At 37.1% G+C, this 21,187-nt stretch overlaps 1 protein-coding gene across 1 annotated transcript in view; it reads right to left on the minus strand.

Annotated features, from left to right (window-relative positions):
* The window catches only part of SFI1 (SFI1 centrin binding protein), a 102,519-nt gene that overhangs the window by 49,758 nt on the left and 31,574 nt on the right, over positions 1-21,187 (minus strand). The window contains exons 6-8 of the mRNA XM_047088024.1: positions 18,674-18,784; positions 13,927-14,021; positions 1,749-1,866 (exon numbers count right to left, since the gene is read on the minus strand). Of these exons, the coding sequence (XP_046943980.1) occupies positions 1,749-1,866; positions 13,927-14,021; positions 18,674-18,784 (324 nt within the window). The remainder of the gene's footprint in view (positions 1-1,748; positions 1,867-13,926; positions 14,022-18,673; positions 18,785-21,187) is intronic.

The raw sequence follows: 21,187 nt of genomic DNA on the forward strand, positions 1-21,187 counted from the left end.
TAGCAGCATCACTGACTTCAAAATCTCAAGCTATCTTACATTACTACTTACCTTTATAAGCACTTAGGGGATTACAAGTTGCCTGAATTCAGTCCCAGCAGCCAGTACAGGACTAGGAACATTTTAAGCCCCGTAAATAAGTAAAATTATGTAAAAACATCCCCCATAGACTCTGATAGAAATGTACACTTATTAAGCATTCAAAAATATTTGCCAAATAAATTTTAAATAACTTAAAGAGGTTATTTAAAACAAAAAAGAATTTTTAGGTGTACTGATGTTCTGGATATCATGCTAAATACTTCGGATGTCATCATATTTATCTCCCATGACAACCCTGAAAGACATTTCAAGGTGTACCTATTTCACAAGTGAGGAAAGTGAAATGTGGAGGTGAAAGGACACAACTATACATGTGGGAACATGGATTTGAGCACAAGTCAGTCTAGCTGCAAAGCTTCTGCTCTTATCTATATCAGAAGGTCCACCTCTTTTGAGCTTTTAATATGCTGCCATTCAGGACACCTAAAGGACCAACCAGAGACAACATTCAGTGGGATCAGTCCCACTATAAAAGCAGCTCATTGTTACACATGTCTGGTTTTCAAAGTCAACTAATTCATGTCCCTCCAAGGTGTGGACAATGCTGATGAAATGCTGTATAGGGCAGTTATGAAAATGGGCTTTAGCATCAGAAAGATGGGTAGGGTAGCTGAGCCCTATTTTACCAATTACAACTTATATGGGCTCGGGCAAATTACTCAACCTTTCTGAGACCCTTTGTGTTATCTTTTTTTTTTTTTTTAAAGTTTATGTATTTACTTTGAGAGAGAATGCAGGTGTGCACACAAGTGGAGAAAGAGAAGAGAGAGGGAGAGAGAGAATCCCAAGTAGGTTCCATGCTGTCAGTGCAGAGCCCGACGTGGAATTCAAACCCACAAACTGTGATATCATGACCTGAGCCAAAATCAAGAGTCAGACACTCAAATGACTGAACCACCCAGGTGCCCTTGGACTCTGTGTATCTTAATATTTACAAAAAAAGTACTTATTTTAGTTTATGGTGATGACGAAATGAGACTTTACATTAAAAAATTAACACACACAAACAACAGTGTTTACTCAAACACAGTAAGTACTCAATTACTGTTACTGCTGATTATGTGAAAACCTGATAGTGTAGTTGAACAAGTTGTCAATAAATATTTATTTAAGGGTCAACTATGTTTGAAACACTGTTTTAAGGTGGTTTTTAAAAAAATTAATTTATTTTTGAGAAAGAGAAAGCATGAGTTGAGAGGGGGCAGAGAGAGAGGAAGAAAGAGAGAACCCCAAGCAATCTCCACACCACCAGCGTGAAGTCCAATGCAGGGCCCAAACCCTTGAACTGTGAGATCATGACCTGAGCTGAATTCAGACACTTAACTGAATGAGCCACCCAGACACCCTGCAGTGGGTTTTTAGAAAAATGTTTTTTTTATTCTGAGAAAGACAGAGAGCGAGCAAGGGAGGGGCAGAGAGACAGGGAAAGAGAGAATCCCAAGCAGGCATCATGCTGTTAGTGCAGAGCCCAACAGGGGGCTGGATCTCACAAACGGTGAGATCATGACCTGAGCTGAAAAAATTGAGAGTCAGATGCTTAACCACCTGAGCCACCCAGGCACCCCTAAGGTGGGTATTTATGTGCATAATACAAAACAGAGGTCAAATGACAGCTGCTGATTTGCAGAGCAATTGAACACACTCACCATAAAATACTCCGCTGCCTAAACTCCAGGGCAGTGGTCTGCATCTGAAGTTTGGTTCTACGAAAAACCACGTAGATCATCCAGGACTTCCAGGCCTGCCGCATCTTTTGCTTTGCATCTAGATGCATCAAAAAGATTTTCAAAAAGGAGTAGGGAAAGATAACAGAGTACTTCTGGGTTATCGAGAAGCTCATGGGCTCTCTGTATTCACCCTCCTTTTGAATATCTAAATTCATCCAGCCTTCAAGTGCCCCCTGGTGGAAAAGTTGTGAAAATCTACAAAATGAATAAAGACAAAAGGACAGGTGAAGAATGGCTATACAAGTGATGACATTTACAAACCACTTAAAGGAAAATAAATATACTACACTGTTCAGAAATCTTCTGTTTTAAACGACATTCTTTCTAGATATATATTCTGTGATATTTACAGATGAAATAATGTGAATAACACAAAAAAGCAGAGAAGTGAGACTGGTATGAGTTGGTAACTGATGAAGCTGAGTGACAGGTACATGGAGGTTCATTATTTCATCTTCCAATTTTGTAGACATTTAAAACTTCCCACAGAATAAAGTTAAAGGAGAAAAAATTATGTTCTAAAACTTGCTGCTTGAAATAATAATTGTAAAGTAGAATAAGCAAGACAAAAGAAAAGGATACTATCTGTATCTGCTTGGAAAACAGAATAAAAAGGACCAGTAGTGTTCCTGGAAGAAAGAGAATTTAATAAATACAGGAAGTGTAAAGGTCCATAGGTCTCCCTTTGAAGTAATGCCATTTTCATTATGAAAGCCATCACTAATGAAGTTAATTTCTGTTCTTTTCAGAACACAAAGGAGAAAACAAAATTATGTCAACCGTGTTCAAGACTTTCTCAAAATGTGTTAAGACAAGAGCTTTATTTCTATTTCATAGCAATTAACCAATCAAGTCAAAACACAGAGAATACAACGTGTAGCTTCCTTAGGCCCCTCGGGCAATGCTGCTGTGGTTTAGAGTTTGGGTTCCTGAGTAAGACACACCAGGTGTGAATACTGAGCTTATCACTGGGCTGAGTAACATCATACAAGTTCCTCATCTATAAAATGGCGCCTTCTTTAAAGGTATGTTTGCCAAGGGTAAATGAGATCATCTATGAAAAGTGTCTCCAATAAACGCAAGCTGTTATTTTCCTGAGGGTGGTATACAAGAATCTGCATTAATGGTCTCTGCCATGATTCTAGACAATTTAGAGAACCACACTTCCCAAAGGCCTAAAAGTACTTGTTACTTTTTTACTTAACAGTATGAGAGTGAAAAGATACTCCCTGAGGTCTGTGGGCATAGCCTGAGACAACTGTCATAGGTCAGAAACAACTCTTTTTATCTGAAGAATTCAAGTGACTTTTCTTTCTACCCCATAATATAGCTGTATTCATTATAATTTTAAATAATATGAGACAGAAGAATGCACATTCCTCAAAGATAGAATATTCACAAGACAAAGCATGTTCTGAAACAAAATAAAACAAACCTGAACAAATGTAACAGAACTGAAGTCATACTAAGTTCTCTGATCATAATGAAGTAAATTAGAACATCAATAAAGATATTTTGAATATTTCTTCATATTTTTCATTTTATTTAAATCCAAGTTAGTTAACATATAGTGTAATAATGTTTGCAGGAACAGAATTTGGTGATTCATCACTTACATCACTTACATACATACATTTATTTATTTATATAATTTATTGTCAAACTGGCTTACATACAACACCCAGTGCTCATCCCAACAAGTGCCCTCCTTAATGTCCATCACCCATTTAGCCCATCCCCCTACCCAACACCCCTCCAGCAACCCTCAGTTTATTCTCTGTATTTAAGAGTCTCTTATTGGGGGGCCTGGGTGGCTCAGTTGGTTAAGTGTCTAACTCATGATCTCACAGTTCATGGGTTCAAGCCCTGCTTTGTCAGTGTTGAGCCTACTTGGGATTCTCTCTCTCCTCTGCCCCTCCCCCCACCCATCCCCCCCTCCTCTTCCCTCCCTCCCTCTCCCTCTCTCAAAATAAACAAGTAAACCTAAAAAAATGTTTTTTTTTTTAAAAAGAGTCTCTTACGGTTTGCCTCTCTGTTTTTGTCTTATTTTCCCTTCCCTTCCCCTATGTTCATTTGTTTGTTTCTTAAATTCCACATATGAGTGAAATCATATATTTCTCTGACTTATTTCACTCAGCATAATACATTCTAGTTCCATCCACGTTGTTGCAAATGGCAAGATTTCATTCTTTTTGATCACTAATATTCCATCGTATAAAATATACCACATCGTCTTTATCCATTCATCCATCAATGTACATTTGGGCTCTTTCCATACTCAGGCTACTATTAATAGTACTGCTATAAACATTGGGGTGCATGTACCCCTTCAAATCAGCATTTCTGTATCCTTCAGATAAATACCTAGGTAGTGTAATTGCTGAATTACAGGGTAGCTCTATTTTTGATTTTTTGAGGAACCTCCATACTGTTTTCCAAAGTGGCTGCACCAGTTTGCATTCCCACCAACAGTGCCAAAGTGTTCCCCTTTCTCTGCATCCTCGCCAACATTTGTTGTTTCCAGAGTTGTTAATTTTAGCCATTCTGATAGGTATGAGGTATTTATCTCATTGTGGTTTTGATTTGTATTTCCCTGATGATGAGTGATGATGTTGAGCATCTTTTCATGTGTCTGTTAGCCATCTGGATGTCTTCTTTGGAAAAGTGTTCATGTCTTTTGCCCATTTCTTCCCTGGATTATTTGGTTTTGGGGGTGTTGTTTGAGAAGTTCTTTATAGATTTTGAATACTTACCCTTTATCCGATATTTCATTTGCAAATATCTTCTCCCATTCTGTTGGTTGCCTTTCAGTTACGTTGACTGTTTCTTTCACTGTGTAGAAGCTTTTTATCTTGATGAGGTCCCAATAGTTCATTTTTGCTTTTGTTTCCCTTGCCTCTGGAGCTATGTCTAGTTAAAAAGTTGCTGTGGACGAGGTCAAAGAGGTTGTTGCCTGTGTTCTCCTCTAGGATTTTCATGGTTTCCTGTGTTTCATTTTGGTCTTTCATCCATTTTGAGTTTATTTTTATGTATGGTGTAAAAAAGTGGTCCAGGTTCATTCTTCTGCATGTCACTCCAGTTTTCCCAACACCATTTGCTAAGGAGACTGTCTTTCTTCCATTGGATATTCTTTCCTGCTTTGTCAAAGATTAGTTTCCCATACATTTGTGGGTCCATTTCTGGGTTCTCTATTCTGTTCTACTGACCTATATGTCTGTTTTTGTGCCAGTACCATACTGTCTTGATGATAACAGCTTTGTAATATAGCATGAAGTCTGGAATTGTGATGCCTCCAGCTTTGGTTTTCTTTTTCATCATTATTTTGGCTATTTGGGGTCTTTTCTGGTTCCATAAAAATTTTAGGATTGTTTGTTCTAGTTCTGTGAAGAATACTGGTGTTATTTTGCCAGGGGTTGCATTGAATGTGTAGAGTGCTTTGGGTAGTGTAGGTACTTTAACAATAACTGTTCTTCTAATCCATGAGCATGGAATGTTTTTCCATTTCTTTGTGTCTTCTTCAACTTCTTAAGCTTTCTATAGTTTTTAGCATACAGATCTTTTACCTCTTTGGTTAGGTTCACTCCTAGGTATCTTATGGGTTTTGGTGCAATTGTAAATAGAATCGATTCCTTGATTTCTCTTTCTGCTGCTTCATTATTGGCATATAGAAATGCAACTGATTTCTGTATGTTGATTTTATACTCTGTGACTTTGCTGAACTCATGTTATCAGTTCTGGAGTTGTCTGGTGGAGTCTTTTGGGTTTTCCACATAGAGTATCATGTCATCTGCAAGAGTGCAAGTTTGACTTCTTCCTTGCCAATTTGGATGCCTTTCATTTCTTTGTGTTGTCTGATTGTTGAGGCTAGGACTTCCAGTACTATGTTGAACAACAGTGGTGAGAGTGGCCATCCCTGTCACGGGTCCTGACCTTAGAGAGAAAGCTCTCAATTTTTACCCATTGAGGATGATATTAGTGGTGAGTCTTTCATATATAGTCTTTATGATGTTGAGGTATGTTCCCTCTACTCCTACTTTCTTAAGGGTTTTTATCAATAAAGTAGGCTATTTTTTGTTAAGTGCTTTTTCTGCATCTATTGAGAGGATCATGTTGTTCTTATCCTTTCTTTTATTAATGTGATGAATCATATTGATTGATTTGTGGACACTGAACCACCCCTGCAGCCCAGGAATAAATCCCACTTGATCGTGGTGAATAATTCTTTTAATATATTGTTGGATTTGGTTTGCTAGCATCTTGCTGAGAATTTTTGCATCCATGTCCATTAGGGAAATTGGTCTGTAATTCTCCTTTTTAGTGAGGTCTGTCTGGTTTTGGAATCAAGGTAAAGTTGACCTCATAGAATAAGTTTGGAAGTTTTCGTTCCATTTCTATTTTTTGGAACAGCTTCAAAAGAATAGGTATTAACTGTTCTTTAAATGTCTGGTAGAATTCCCCTGGGAAGCCATCCAGCCCTGGACTCATTTGTTGAGAGATTTTTGATTACCGATTCAATTCCTTTCTGGTCATGGGTCTGTTCAAATTTTCTATTTCTTCCTGTTTCAGTTTTGGTAGTTTATATGTTTCTAGGAATTTATCCATTTCTTCCAGATTCCTCAATTTGTTGGCATGTAATTGCTCATAATATTCGCTTATTATTGTTTGTATTTCTGTGGTGCTGGTTGTGATCTCTCCTCTTTCATTCGTGATTTTATTTATTTGGGTCCTTTCCTTTTTCTCTTTGATAAATCTGGCTGGGGGTTTATCAATTTTGTTAATTCTATCAAAGAACCAGCTCCTGGTTTTGTGGATCTGCTCTGTTGTTTGTTTGTTTTTTTTTACTATATCATTGATTTCTGCTCTAATCTTTATATTTCCCGTTTTCTGCTGGTTTTGGGCTTTATTTGCTGTTCTTTTTCCAGCTCCTTTAGGTATAAGGTTAGGTTGTGTATTTGAGACATTTCTTCCTTCTTTAGGAAGGCCTGGATTGCTATGTATTTCCCTCTTATGACTGCCTTTGCTGCATCCCAAAGGTTTTGGACTGTCATGTGTTCATTTTCATTGGCTTCCATGTACTTTTTAATTTCCTCTTTAATTTCCTGGTTAGCACGTTCATTCTTTAATAAGATATTCTTTAACCTCCAAGTATTTGTGGTCTTTCTATATTTTTTCTTGTGGTTGATTTCAAGTTTCATAGTACTGTGGTCTGAAAATATGCATGGTATGATATCAATCTTTTTGTACTTCTTGAGGGCTGATTTTGTGACTCAGTATGTGATTTATTCTGGATAATGTTCCATGTGCACTCGAGAAGAATGGGTATTTGCTGCTTTAGGATGAAATGTTCTGAATATATCTGTTAAGTCCATACAGTCCAATTTATCATTCAAAGCCACTGTTTCTGTGTTGATTTTCTGCTGAGATGATCTGTCCATTGCTGTAAGTGGGGTGTTAAAGTCTCCTACTATTGCATTTTATTAATGAGTTTATATTTATGATTAATTGGTTTATATATTTGGGTGATTTCGAGTTGGGGGCATAAGTATTTATGATTGTTAGCTCTTCTTTAATTACGATATTATGTCCTTCAACTTGTTACAGTCTTTATTTTAAAATCTAGTTTTTCTGATAGACGTACAGCTACTCCAGCTCTCTTCTGATGTCCATTAGCATGATAGATGGTTCTCCATCCCCCTACTTTCAATCTGCACGTCTTTAGGTCTAAAATGAGTCTCCTATAGGCAGCATTTAGATGGGTCTTATTTTTTTTAATCCATTCTGATATCCTGTCTTGATTGGAACATTTAATTCATTTACATTTAGAGTGATTATTGAAAGATATGAATTTAGTGCCATTGTGTGGCTTGTAGAGTTGATGTTTCTGGTGATGTCCTCTGGTCCTTTCTAGTCTTTGTTGCTTTTGGTCTGTTTTGTTTTGGTGTTTTGTTTTGTTTGTTTCTCCAGTCAGAGTCCCCCTTAAGATTTCTGGCAGGGCTGGTTTAATGGTCACAAACTCCTTTAGATTTTGTTTGTCTGGGAAACTTTATCTCTCCTTCTATTTTGAATGACAGCCTTGCTGGATAAAGAATTCTTGGCTGCATATTTTTCCCACTGGGCACACTGAATATATCCCACCACTCCTTTCTGGCCTGCCATGTATTTGAGGGCAAAACTGCTGTGCACCTGATCTGTCTTCCCTTGTAGGCTAAGGACTTTTTTCCCCTTGCTGCTTTCATGATTCTTTCCCTGTCTGTGTGTGTTATGAATTTGAGTATGATATGCCTTGGTGATGGTCGGTTTTTGTTGAATCTAATGGCAGTTCTCTGTGCTTCATGGATTTTGATGTCTGTGTCCTTCCTCAGATCAGGAAAGTTTTTCAGCTATAATTTGCTCACATAAACCTTCTGCCCCTTTTTCTCTCTCTTCATCTTCTGGGACTCCTATGATACACATGTTATTCCTCTTTAATAAGTCACTGAGTTCTGTAAGTCTGGTATTGTGATTGGGGCACCTGGGTGGCTCAGTCTGACTTCAGTTCAGGTAATGATCTTGCAGTTCATGAGTTCGAGCCCCATGTTGGGCTCTGTGCTAACACCTGCTTTGGATTCTGTGTCTCCTTCTCTCTGCTCTTCCCCCACTCATGCTCTGTCTCTCTCTCAAAAATAAATAAACGACCAAAAAAAGTCTTGTATTGTGACCTTTTGCCTTTCTTTCCCTCTTTTTTCCTGCTTTATTATTTTCCATGATTTTATCTTCTGTATCACTGATTCACTGCTCTGCTTCATCCATCCTTACCATCATGGCATCCATCAGAGATTGCATCTCAGTTACAGCATTTTTAATTTCAGCCTGACTAGATTTTATTTATTTTATCTCTGCAGAAAGAGATTCTCTGGTGTCTTCTATGCTTTTTTTTTTTCAACCCCAGCTAGTATTCTTATAATGATGGTTTTAAATTCTAGCTCAGATATTTTACTTATATCTGTGTTGGTTAAATTTCTGTCCATCATTTCTTCCTGTTCTTTCTTTTGGGATGAATTCTTCCATCTTGTCATTTTGGAGGAAGAAAAAAATTAATAAAAAATAAAAATTTTTAAATAAAAAACAAAGCAGAAAATCAAATAAATGAATCTAGATCCTAGATGTGTTTTGGTCTGATTGTTGAAAGAAGCTTGATAAAAAAGAGAAAAAATAGACAAAAAAAAAAAGTTTAAATAAATTAAAAAAAAATTTTTTTTAATGTTTATTTTTGAGACTGAGAGACAGAGCATGAATGGGGGAGGGGCAGAGAGAGAGGGAGGCACAGAATCAGAAGCAGGCTCCAGGCTCTGAGCCATCAGCCCAGAGCCCGACGCGGGGCTCAAACTCACGGACCGTGAGATCGTGACCTGAGCTGAAGTCGGACGCTTAACCGACTGAGCCACCCAGGCGCCCCAATAAATTTTTAAATAAAATGGAGTAAAATAAACTAGAATAAAAAACCAAAAAATTAATTTGCTCTTTCTGTATCCAAGAAAGAGAAAGAAAAAAGCAAACAACATAAGCAGAAACAGAAGCAACAAAAACGAACAAGCCAACAGAATGAAATCTGGATGAAATTACATCCAGTTTCCCCTAGAATTGAAACTCTGCACATTATAGTCCCTAGATTAAGAAGGTGGAAGGGATTTGTGCTCCTATTCTGGGGGATGTGCCTGGAGGGCACAAGTGGGTGGGGCTTGGCATGATGGCTCTGTTCTCCACTTGGTGGTGCTGCTTAGCTCACTGGGATTGATCTGTGTGTGTGCTAGAGGTGAAAATGGCTTCACCCAGCTCTCTAGTCTCTGGTGCAGGAATTTCGTGCCCTCACAAACACATGATCAAGCACTTCTCCTTTGTCTCAGGCATCTGTCTTCCCCCCTCCTTTACCCTGTCTGTGTCCAAGCTGTCTGCCAGCCAGGTGGCACCTCCCTTCAGAGTTTTATCTCAAATGGGGATGTTTCAAAATCCCATACTTCAGAGACCCCATGGCTTGGACCCACGGTGATTCTCTGGGGGAGTGTCTAGTGGAGAAATGGCCAGGTATTGACTTGCCCCAGAAAACGTTTGCATGATTGGATGGTGGCAGAGACTCAGAGTTTATAGTAAATAACAACACACAGCCACCACCAGGTCTTGCCGCACTCTGGTGTTTTTGTTCCAATATCAGTAAGCTTTACAGCTCTCTGGGGTCTGCTGGATTTTTGCCCACAGGGAAGGCTATATAGCCTCTACCAAATGCTTTCCAAGTAGGGGAACTACTTTTCTCCATGTGGCACATGGACCCCTCAGATCACACTGCCTCCTCCTGGGGATTGGCCCATCTTCCTCACTGGAGCTCTGAAACTTCAAACTCTGTGCTCGACTGTTTATAGAATCCTGGAGATATTGAAACCCTCTCCTTTCTCTTCATCAATGGTTTTGGGGAACAGATTTCTTGTCCAGTCCCCCGTGAGTGTTCTCACCCTTTCTCTCTCTCCAGCTACTTTAGGGTAGAGTGCTTTTTTGTGTGTGATCTTGATACACTACACTTTCCTCCTTTCTCTTTCTCTGTCCTCTCTCCGTCAAAATGGCTCTCAACCCTCAGCAGCCCCATGGCTTTTCTCTCCCCCAATTCACTTCTCCACACTGCATACCTGCCAAGTTCTCTGGCTCAAATCATGCAGACTGTTGCATTAATCCTCAGATCAATTTCCTAGGTGTTCAAAATGGCTTGATGCTGATCTAGCTGCATTTCAGGGATGAGACAAGCTCAGGGTCCCCATACTACTCCGCCATCTTAACTCCTCTCCTATTTTTAACTATCTCTATAAATATAGAAAGGTATTAGAAAATCTCCAATATAGGACTAAACCCACTTTTAGATAACTTGTGGGTCAAAAAGGAAGTCATCACAGAAGTTAGAAAACATTTCTCATTGAATGAAAACAGAACTGCAAATATTAAAATCAGGGGGGGGGTGCAGTTAAAACGATGCTTAAGGGAAGCTTTATTACCATAAATGCTTGTGTTAGAAAAAAGGAAAAGCCTCAAATCAGTAATCTCAGCTTACATCTTAAGAAACTGGGGAGGGGGGGGAAGCAAATTGAAACCAAACCTTACAGAAGTGAGGTAATAATAAAGACAGGAGCAGAAATCAAGGAACTTGAAAACAGAAAAACAGAATGAATGTAAAAGCTGGTTATTTGAAAGACGGATAAAACTGATAAAGCTCTAGTCACACTAACCAAGAATAAAAGGTTAAAGATATAAATGATCAATATTAGGAATGAGAGAGGAGCTATCACTACAGACCCTGCAGACATTAACATTATAATAATGGAGTACTTCAAATGACTCTATGCCATAAATTAAACAACATATTTAAAATGGACTAATTCCTTGAAAGACAAATTACCAAAACTGCTTCATAGGTAACCTAAATAGTCTTCCATCTACTCAAAAACTTGAATTCAAACTTCAAAATTCTCCAACAAGGAAAACTCCAGGCCCGGATGAGTTCACTAAAGAATTTTACCAAATATTGAAGGAAGAAATAATACCAATTCTACAAATCCTTTTTAGAAAATAGAAGACGAGGAAACACTTCCCAACTCATTTTATGAGGCCAGGATTACCGCTTAACTAAAACCAGACAAAGACATTACAACAAGAGAAAACTATAGACCAATATCATCATGAACATGATGTAAAAATCTTCAATAAAACAGTTGGTAAACTGAACCCAGGAATATATAAAGAATGGCATTAATCTCAGGAATGTAAGAATGGTTCAAAATTAGAAAATTGCTCTATGTGTTTCACCATATTAAAGGACTAAAAAAGAAAAGCGTGAATCATCTCAATAGATACAGAAAAATCATCCAACAAAATTCAATACCTCTTAATGATAAAAGTGTTCAGAAAACTAGGAATAAAAAATAACTTCCTTAATTGATAAAGGACATCTACCAAAAAAAACCCCTACAGCTAACGTCATATTTAATGGTTAAAGACTGAATGCTTTTCCCTTAAAATCAGGAACAAGGCAAGGGTGTCCACTCTCACCACTCCTATTTCATGTCTTACTGGAAGCTCTAGCCAGTGTAATAAAAATAATTTGGAAAGGAAGGAATAAAACGGTCTCTGTTCACAAACGGCTTAACTATCTACATAGAAAATCCCATAGAATCTACATTAGCACCCCAAAAAATGAAATAGGTATAAATCTAACAAAATATATACAATGTCAGTGTGAGGAAAACTGAAAAACTCTGATGAACGAAATCAATGAACTAAATAAATGGAGGGATATCCCATTATCATGGATAGGGAGACTCAATATTGTCAAGATGTCAGATCTTCCCAACTTGATCTACATACTCAGTGCAATTCCAACCAAAATCAACAGATTCTAAAGTTTATAGGTGGCAAAAGACCTAGAATAGCCAACACAATATTAAAGAAGAAGAAGAAAGTTGGAGGAATGACACTACCTGACTTCAAGACTTAACTATAAAGTTACAGTAGTCAAAACAAAGTGATATTGGTAAAAGAACTGACAAACACTTCAATGGAACAGAAGGTCCAGAAACAGACCCATGTAAATACAGCCAACTTATCTTTGACAAAGTAGCAGGGCATTACAATGGAGTAAAGACAGTCTTTTCAACAAATGGTGCGGAAAAAATTCGATTTAAAAATGCAAAAAAACCAAAAAACAAAAAAAGAATCTAGACACAGACCTTACATTCTTCATAAACAGTAACTCAAAGTGGACTACAGACCTAAATGTAAAACACAAAACTAGAAAACCCCTAGACAATAACATAGGAGAAATCTCAGATAACCTTGGGTATGATACAACACTAAAAGCATCTTCCATGAAAGAAAAATTTGAGGAGCTGGACTTCATTAAAATTAAAAACTTTTGCTTTGCAAAAGACAATGTAAAGAGAATGAGGAAACAAGTCACAGACTGGGAGAAAATATTTGCAAACGACACATCTGATAAAAAAAAATTGTTATCCCAAATATACAACGAACTCTTAAAACTCAACAAGAAAACAAACAATCCAATTTTAATAATGGGCGAAAGACCTTAACAGATACCTCAGCAAAAATACACAAATGTCAAATAAGCATATGAAAAGATGTTCCACATCATATGTCATCAGGGAATACAAATTAAAACAAGATACCACTACACGAACCTATTAGAACGGCCAAAATCCAAAACACTGACAACACCAAATGCTGGTGAGGATGTGGAACAAGAGATATTCTCATTCATTGCTGGTGGGAATGCAAAACAGTACAGACACTCTGGAAGACAGTTTGGCAGTTTCTTACAAAATTAAACATACTCTTACCATATGATCAGCAACTGCAATCCTTAGTATTTACCCAACGGAGTTGAAAACTTACATCTACACAAAAACTTGCACATGGAGATTTACAGAAGCTTTATTCATAATTGCCAAACTTTGGAAGCAACCAGGATGTCCTTCTTAGAAATGGATAAACTGTGGTACATCCAGACATTGGAATATTATTCAGCACTAAAAAGAAATGAGCTATCAAGACATAAAAGATATGGAGGAACCTTAAGTGCATATTACCAAGTAAAAGAAGCCAATCTGAAAAGGCTACATCCATACTAGATGATTTCAATTATATGACATTTTGGAAGAGGCAAAACTATGAAGACAGTTAAAAGTTGCAAGGGGGAGGAAATGAACTAAACAGGCAGAGCACAGAAGATTTTCAGACCAGTGACAATATTCTGTTTGATGCCGTAATGAGATACATGTCCATAGAATGTGTAACACCAAGAGTGAACCCTGAGGTCTATGGACTTTGAGTGATAACGATGTGTGGATGCAGATTCATTGTAACAAATGTACCACTCTGGTGAGTGATGATGATAGTGGGAGAGACTATGCATATGGTAGGAAGGGGATAAATGGGTAATCACTGGGTAATCTTCCTCTCAATTTTGTTATGAACCTAACTAAAACTGCTCTAAAAAATTAAGTCTTCATTAAAAAAAATCAAATAAATGAAGGAATTTTTTTAGACATGTACTTCCTTTTCTCACCATGATTCTCAGCTCTCATGTACTTGTTCCTCATCTCTTGCCGCTGATGCACATAGGTCCTCCAGGTCTGGAACATCAGATTGTACAAGTAATATCTGAGGAGGTGAAAAAAAGCAAATGGTATTTCTTTAAACCAAAAAAACTCCTAACTCAATATACCAAATCCGTTCTGTACTCAGGAGATATTAACATGGATGATTCTGATATAAAAAAGTCTCACCTATCTCTTAAGCTAAAAATTTCATTTCCCACAATCAAAGTGAAACCTATTCTCCTTAATGCAGAGTCATTCTCCTCACCACATAGAATCATTAAGGAAAAATAGGCTGGAATTATCCAAGAATAACTTCACCTTCAGCATTCACAAAGCTGTGAATGACAGTAATATTATCACCTTAATCATCCACATTATATAAAACATTACACCTTTCCTCTGCACTAAAACATGGTCAATGACACTTTTCCTTTGTCTTTTCCTTCTCAAGACATACACTGTACCCATTAAGACTGTCAGTCCTGGGACACCTGGGTGGCTCATTTGGGGGTCTCTGACTCTTGATTTTGGTTCAGGTCATGATCTCACAATTCAGGAGACTGAGTCCCACATAGGGCTCTGCACTGACAGCTCGGAGCCTCCTTGGGATTCCCTCTCTTCTTCTCTCTCTGCCCTTTTCCTGCTCATGCCTGCATTCTCTCTCTCAAAATGAATAAACATTTTTTTTTTTAAAAAGAAAGACTATCAGCCCTTCCATATTTTCACTATCTCATGTCCTAAGATTTGATTTTTTTTTAAGTTTATTTATTTATTTTTTTGAGAGAGACAGAGACAGCATGAGCAGGGAGGGGCGCAGAGAGAGAGAGAGAGACAGAGAGAGAAAATCCCAAGCAGGCTCTGTGCTGTCAGCACAGAGCTCAACGTGGGGCTTGAACTCACAAAACCTTGAGTTCACGATCTGAGCTGAAACCAAGAGTTGGACACTTAACCGACTGAGCCACCCAGGCGCCCCGACTAAGACTTGATTTCATACTCTACCACCTTATTAGAATGATTCAACATTGTCTATATTTTATCTGAAATATCTATAAATCAGAAACTCTGACCCAAAGAACCTAAATAAAGAAGATTATGAGAGTGAATACTATTTTAAGAAGGTATGATGTATAAGGTACATTAATCTTTTATTAGAAAAGGTATAATAAAAAGGGTGCCTAGGTGGCTCAGTTGGTTGAGTGTCTGACTTCAGTTCAGGTCATGACCTCATGTTTTGTGAGTTTGGGCCCTGCATCTGGCTCTGTGCTGACAGCTTGGAGCCTGAAGCATGCTTCAGATTCTGTGTCTCCTTCTCTCTCTACCCCTTCCCCACTCATGCTCTGTCTCTCTCTCAAAACTAAATAAACATTAAAAAAAATAAATTAAACAAGTATAAAAATGTGTATTTAATATAATTCCCATTTTTACATTTTCCTCTACTTATCCCTTGACCAACATCAAGATTTAGAGTTTTTTTTTCCTTCCCATTTCTATTTTTTTACTGTCTGCTATTGGGCATATATTGTCTCCCATAATCAATAAAAATGAAATCAACTTATTAGTTTAAAAAACAGAATATTCTCAGAATTAGAAATTATACAGAAGTGTCAGTGAGAAAACACTATTGAAATCATGAACATTACCAACACATAATGGTAACTTACATTAAAAAGGTGTCTGTGTGTGTGTGTGCCCACATGCACATGTGCTTGGGTTTAATTTAGGAATTTGATCTTACTTACTCTAAAAATATTTTGAAGCAAAACAGAATATGATTCAAAACTTTTCTCCAAATCAATGTGATATATCACATTAACAGAATAAAAGAAAAGAATTATAGGATCATCTCAGTAGACACAGAAAAAGCATTTGACAAAATTCAACAACCACTCATCATAAAGACATTTAACAAATTAGGCATAGACCAAACATATCTCAATATAATGAAGGCCATACATGACAAGTCCACAGTTAACATCATACCCAATGGAGAAAACCTGAGAGCTTTTCCCCTAAGATGAGGAACAAGACAAAAGTGTCCACTCTCACCACTCCTATTCAACATAGTACTGGAAGTCCTAGTCAGAGCAAGCAGTCAAGAAAAAGTAAAAGGCATCAGAATTGGAAAGGAAGCAGTAAAACTGCCTATTTGCAGTTTCTATGTATTTTATACATAGAAAATTCTAGAGACTCGGCCTCAAAACTATTATATTTAATAAATAAATTCATTAAACTTTGCAGAATACAAAATCAACACACACATCAGTAGCATTTCTGTACACTAACAGTGAATTATCTAAAAAAGAAATAAATCAATTCCACTTACAATACATCAAAAACAATAAAATACTTTGTAATAAATTTAAGCAAGGAAATGACAGATCTCTATTCTGAAAACTACAAAACATTGACAAAAGAAATCAAAAAAGACACAAAGAAATGGAAAGGTAGGGACACCTGGGTAACTCAGTCAGTTAAGTGTCTGACTCTTGATTTTGGCTCAGGTGAAAATCTCACAGTTCGTGAGACTGAACCCCATGTAGGGCTCTGCACTGACAATGCAGAGCCTACTTGGGACTCTCTCCCTCCTTCTCTCTCTACCTCTCCCCTTTGTGTGAATACACATGTGCACACTCTCTCTCTCAAAATAATAAACATTAAAAAAGAGAAATGTAAAGGTATCCATTCCATTCGTGGATTAAAAGAATATTATTAAAATTATATTACATTATGTAATTTAATTAATTATGTAATTAAGTGTTAACTAATAAAATATTATTAAAATTATTAAAGTAATACTACCAAAAGCCATCTACAGATTCAATGTAAGCCTATCAAGATTCCAATGGCATTTTCTACAGAAGCAGAACAATCCTAAAATTTCTATGGAATCACAAAAGACTCCACATATCCAAAGCAATTCTGAGAAAGAAGAACAAAGCAGGAGGCATCACACTTCCTGATTTAAAGCTATGTTGTAAAGCTATAGTAATTAAAGCATATGGTACTGGCATGAAAACAAACAGACCAATGGAACAGAATCAAAAGCCCAGAAATAAACCCAAGTATATATGGTCAACTAATATTTGAAAAAGGAGCCAAGACTACTCAGTGGAGAAAAGACAATCTCTTCAATAAATGGTGTTGGGAAAACTGGATATTCACATGTAAAGGAATGATACCAGACACATATCTTAAACCACTCGCAAAAAATTAACTTGCAGTGGATTAAAGACTTAAATATAAGATCTGAAACCATGAAATTTCTAAAGGAAAATATAGGGAAAAAGCACCTTCACATCTTAGAAATGATTTTTTTGGTATGACACCTAAAGCACAAGCAATGAAATAAACATAAACAAGTAGGACTACATCAAACTAAAAAACTTCTATACAGCAAAAGAAACAATCAAGAAAGTGAAAAAGATAACCTGTGGAATGGGAAAAAATACTTGCAAACCATAATTCTGATAAAGGGTTAATATCCAAAATATATACAGAACTTATACAACTTAAGAGCAAACCCCCCAAATAATCTAACTTAAAAATAGGCAAAGGGGTACCTGGCTGGCTCAGTTGGTAGAGCCTGCAACTCTTGATCTTGAAGTCATGAGTCAAAGGCCTACGCTGGGCATGGAGCCCATTTTAAAAAAAATAGGCAAAGATCCTGAATAGACATTTTTCCAAAGAAGGTCTATGTAAGGTCAACAGGTTCATGAAAAGATGCTCAACATCACTAGTCATCAGGGAAATGAAAAACCACAATGAGCTATCACCTCATACTTGTTAGAATGACCATTATCAAAAAGACAAAAGATAACAAATGCTGGTGTGAATGTGGAGACTGTAAATTGCTACAGCCACTATGAAAAACAATATGGAGGATCCTTAAAAATTAAAAGTAGAACTACCATATAATCCAGCAATTTCACTTCTGGGAATATATCTAATGTAAACAAAAACACTAACTTGCAAAGATATTTTCACCCTTATGTTCATAGCAGTATTATTTACAATAGCTAAGATATGGAAACCACCTAATTGTCCATGATGGATGAATGGATAAAGTTGTGGTCTATATATACAATGGAATAAAAAACAAAGAAATTTTGCCATTTGTGACAACATGGATGAACCTTAAGGGCATTATATTGAATGATTAAGTCAGACAAAGATAAATACTGTATGATCTCACTCACCTGTGGAATCTAAAAACGAACCAAAAAAACTCATAGAAAAAGATCAGATTTGTGGTTACCAGAGGTGGGGGTGGGAGAGTAGGGGGAGAAGGAATTGGAGGAAAGTAGTCAAAAGGTACAAACTTCCAATTATAAAATAGATAAGTCCTGAGGATGAAAGGTACAACATGATAACTATAGTTACCACTACTGTATGATATATGTAAAAGTTAAGAGAATAAATCCTAAGACTTTTCATTATAACTAAAAAAAGCTTGTTTCTTTTTTTTTCCATTTCTTTTTATTGTATCTTTATGAGACAATGGATGTTAACTACACTTATTGTGGTAATCATTTCACAATATATGTAAGTCAAACCTCTATGCTGTATACCTGAAACTCATAGTTATATGTCAGTTATATCTCAATAAAACTGGGGGACAAAAAAACTTTCTCCTTTTGACCAGAAATATGCCAACAGATAACTATTTCATAATGTGAATCAGCAAAATTAAAGTAATATAACATGAAACCTGACCTATAGTGGCAGTCTGCTCGAACACAGAGTTTCCACTCTCGCTGGAAAACCCACCACTCTTCTTTCCATTCTTCAAAGACCTTCCGTAGTATTCTCTGCTCATAGTAACACCTTTGGCAATGAACAAAAATCAGAGAAAAATCCATGATGATGTGGGAGCTGGTATTTGTTCCCAAATTAGTTTCATATTGCTGTTACATTCTCATAGAAAAGCATGGCTCATTATTTGATAACACCAGAATAGAATAAAAACATATTTTCAGATCAAATATTTAGAAGTATTTAAACTAGGATGGCGCCTGGGTGGCGCAGTCGGTTAAGCGTCCGACTTCAACCAGGTCACGATCTCGCGGTCCGTGAGTTTGAGCCCCGCATCAGGCTCTGGGCTGATGGCTCAGAGCCTGGAGCCTGTTTCCGATTCTGTGTCTCCCTCTCTCTCTGCCCCTCCCCCGTTCATGCTCTGTCTCTCTCTGTCCCAAAAATAAATAAACGTTGAAAAAAAAAATAAAGTATTAGAAGTATTTAAACTAGGGAAAAAAAGTACTTAAACTAGGAAAAAAGCTAAAAATGTTATACTACAGATCTTACCAATTGAGGAGGTTAAAGTAAAATAAAAATCTGACTTTTCAAATACCATGAGTTGAAAATTATTCATTTTTTTCTTCATCAGACTAAAAAAATGTTTTTCTTCTTATTATTTTTTTAATATTTATTTATTTTGGGGAGAGCACAACCAGGGGAGGGGCAAAGAGAGCAGGACAGATGATCCAAAGCGGGCTCTGTCAGCAGCGAGCCCTATGTGGGGCTCAAACTCACAAACCACAAGATCATGACCTAAGCCAAAGTCAGATGCTCAACTGAGCCACCCAGGTGGCCCTAAAAAATATTTTTAAAGTAGTAACTACACTTCACATTTATGTATAGAGGAGATTAAAAGTTATAAAATAAGCAAATACTTAATGTTATTCCTAGTACTTAATAAGAACAGAGCATACTAGTTTCACTGAAATCTGTCCAGGAGAGTTATAAACACAGCAGAAGATATGTAGAGGCAATAAAGAGGGGACAAAGGTAATAAGAAAGAAAACAAGAGCAATGGCAGATTGTGTTGATGCTAACAGGCACTGTGGAGGTGACTGATAATTCAAGAACTCTGTGCCTGTCAGTCACTTTGAATTTCTTTTCATAGTTCTGCAGCTTATTACCATGTGCTTCCTCCTCACCACTCACAGTTTTTAAAAAACTAGCTAGCAAAAATATTCATAGGGAAATTCACTTCGCTCTTGTTCATAATAAAAGAGGATAAAAGTCAACAAATGTCCCTCAAAGGGATGGATAGGTTAAATTCAACTAACTTCACCTAGTCATTTTTTGTGAAGTGGAGCTAAAGATACTGAAATGAGATGTTCCAGAGAAGTGGTTAGGTGAAAAAATAAAGCTACCTCATAGTATGTATGACACCATTTTCTAAAGTTAATTTTTTTCATGTTTATTTATTTTTGAGAGACAGCATGAACAAATGGGGGAGGGGCAGAGAGAGAAGGAGGCAGAGGATCAGGAGCAGGCTCTGCACTGACACCAGAGAGCCCAATGTGGGGCTTGAACTCACAAACCATGAGATCCTGACCCAAACCAAAATCGGACACTTAACCGACTGAGCCACTCAGGCACCTCTAAAGTTACATTTTTTTTGTATTTCCACTACTCCTATGTTAGAATGCATACAAATTTGTATATATTTACACATATATAATGTATGCACACACATACATATTTGTAGACATACATAAAAACATATACATCTATATATGCATGTACTCTGCATACATAAAAATAATTATATTATACATATTAAAAGCCTGAAAACATCTCCACAATACCAAACTATTACCAGTGGTTTTCTCTCAGGAAGATTACAGAAGACTAGTGTTTCCTATTACATGTGTCTATAGTTAAAAAAAAATTTTTTTTTAATGTTTGTTTATTTTGAGAGAAAGAAAGCATGACTGGGGGAAGGGCAGAGAAAGAATCCCAAGCTCACAGCACAGAGCCTGATGCAAGGCTTAGTCTCACAAACGGTGAGATTATCACCTGAGCTGAAATCAAGAGTCGATCGCTTAACTGACTGAGCCACCCAGGTGCCCCTGAAGAATTTTTAAACAACAACTTTGATCACAATTTTTAAAAAATTTCATGGAAAAGAACCACTTCCATGTGCACACGTACTTCCTTCCATCATCTACTACTATCCATCAACCTCCTTCTCTTCCTAAACCCCACTAAAATAACAGCACATACATTTCAAAAGGTGTAAACTCACAAAGAGAATAGGAGCAACAATGATAGATTAGAGATGTCAACAAATTTATTTTTTTATTTTTTTTTAATGTTTATTCATTTCTGAGACAGAGAGAGACAGAGCATGAATGGGGGAGGTGCAGAGAGAGAGGGAGACACAGAATCGGAAGCAGGCTCCAGGCTCTGAGCCATCAGCCCAGAGCCCGACGCGGGGCT

The sequence above is a fragment of the Lynx rufus genome, unplaced genomic scaffold (genome assembly GCF_022079265.1).
Source record: "Lynx rufus isolate CCGP_SWC_20201006 ecotype Redwood Valley unplaced genomic scaffold, mLynRuf1.p SCAF_24, whole genome shotgun sequence".
NCBI classification, from domain to species: Eukaryota; Metazoa; Chordata; class Mammalia; order Carnivora; family Felidae; genus Lynx; species Lynx rufus.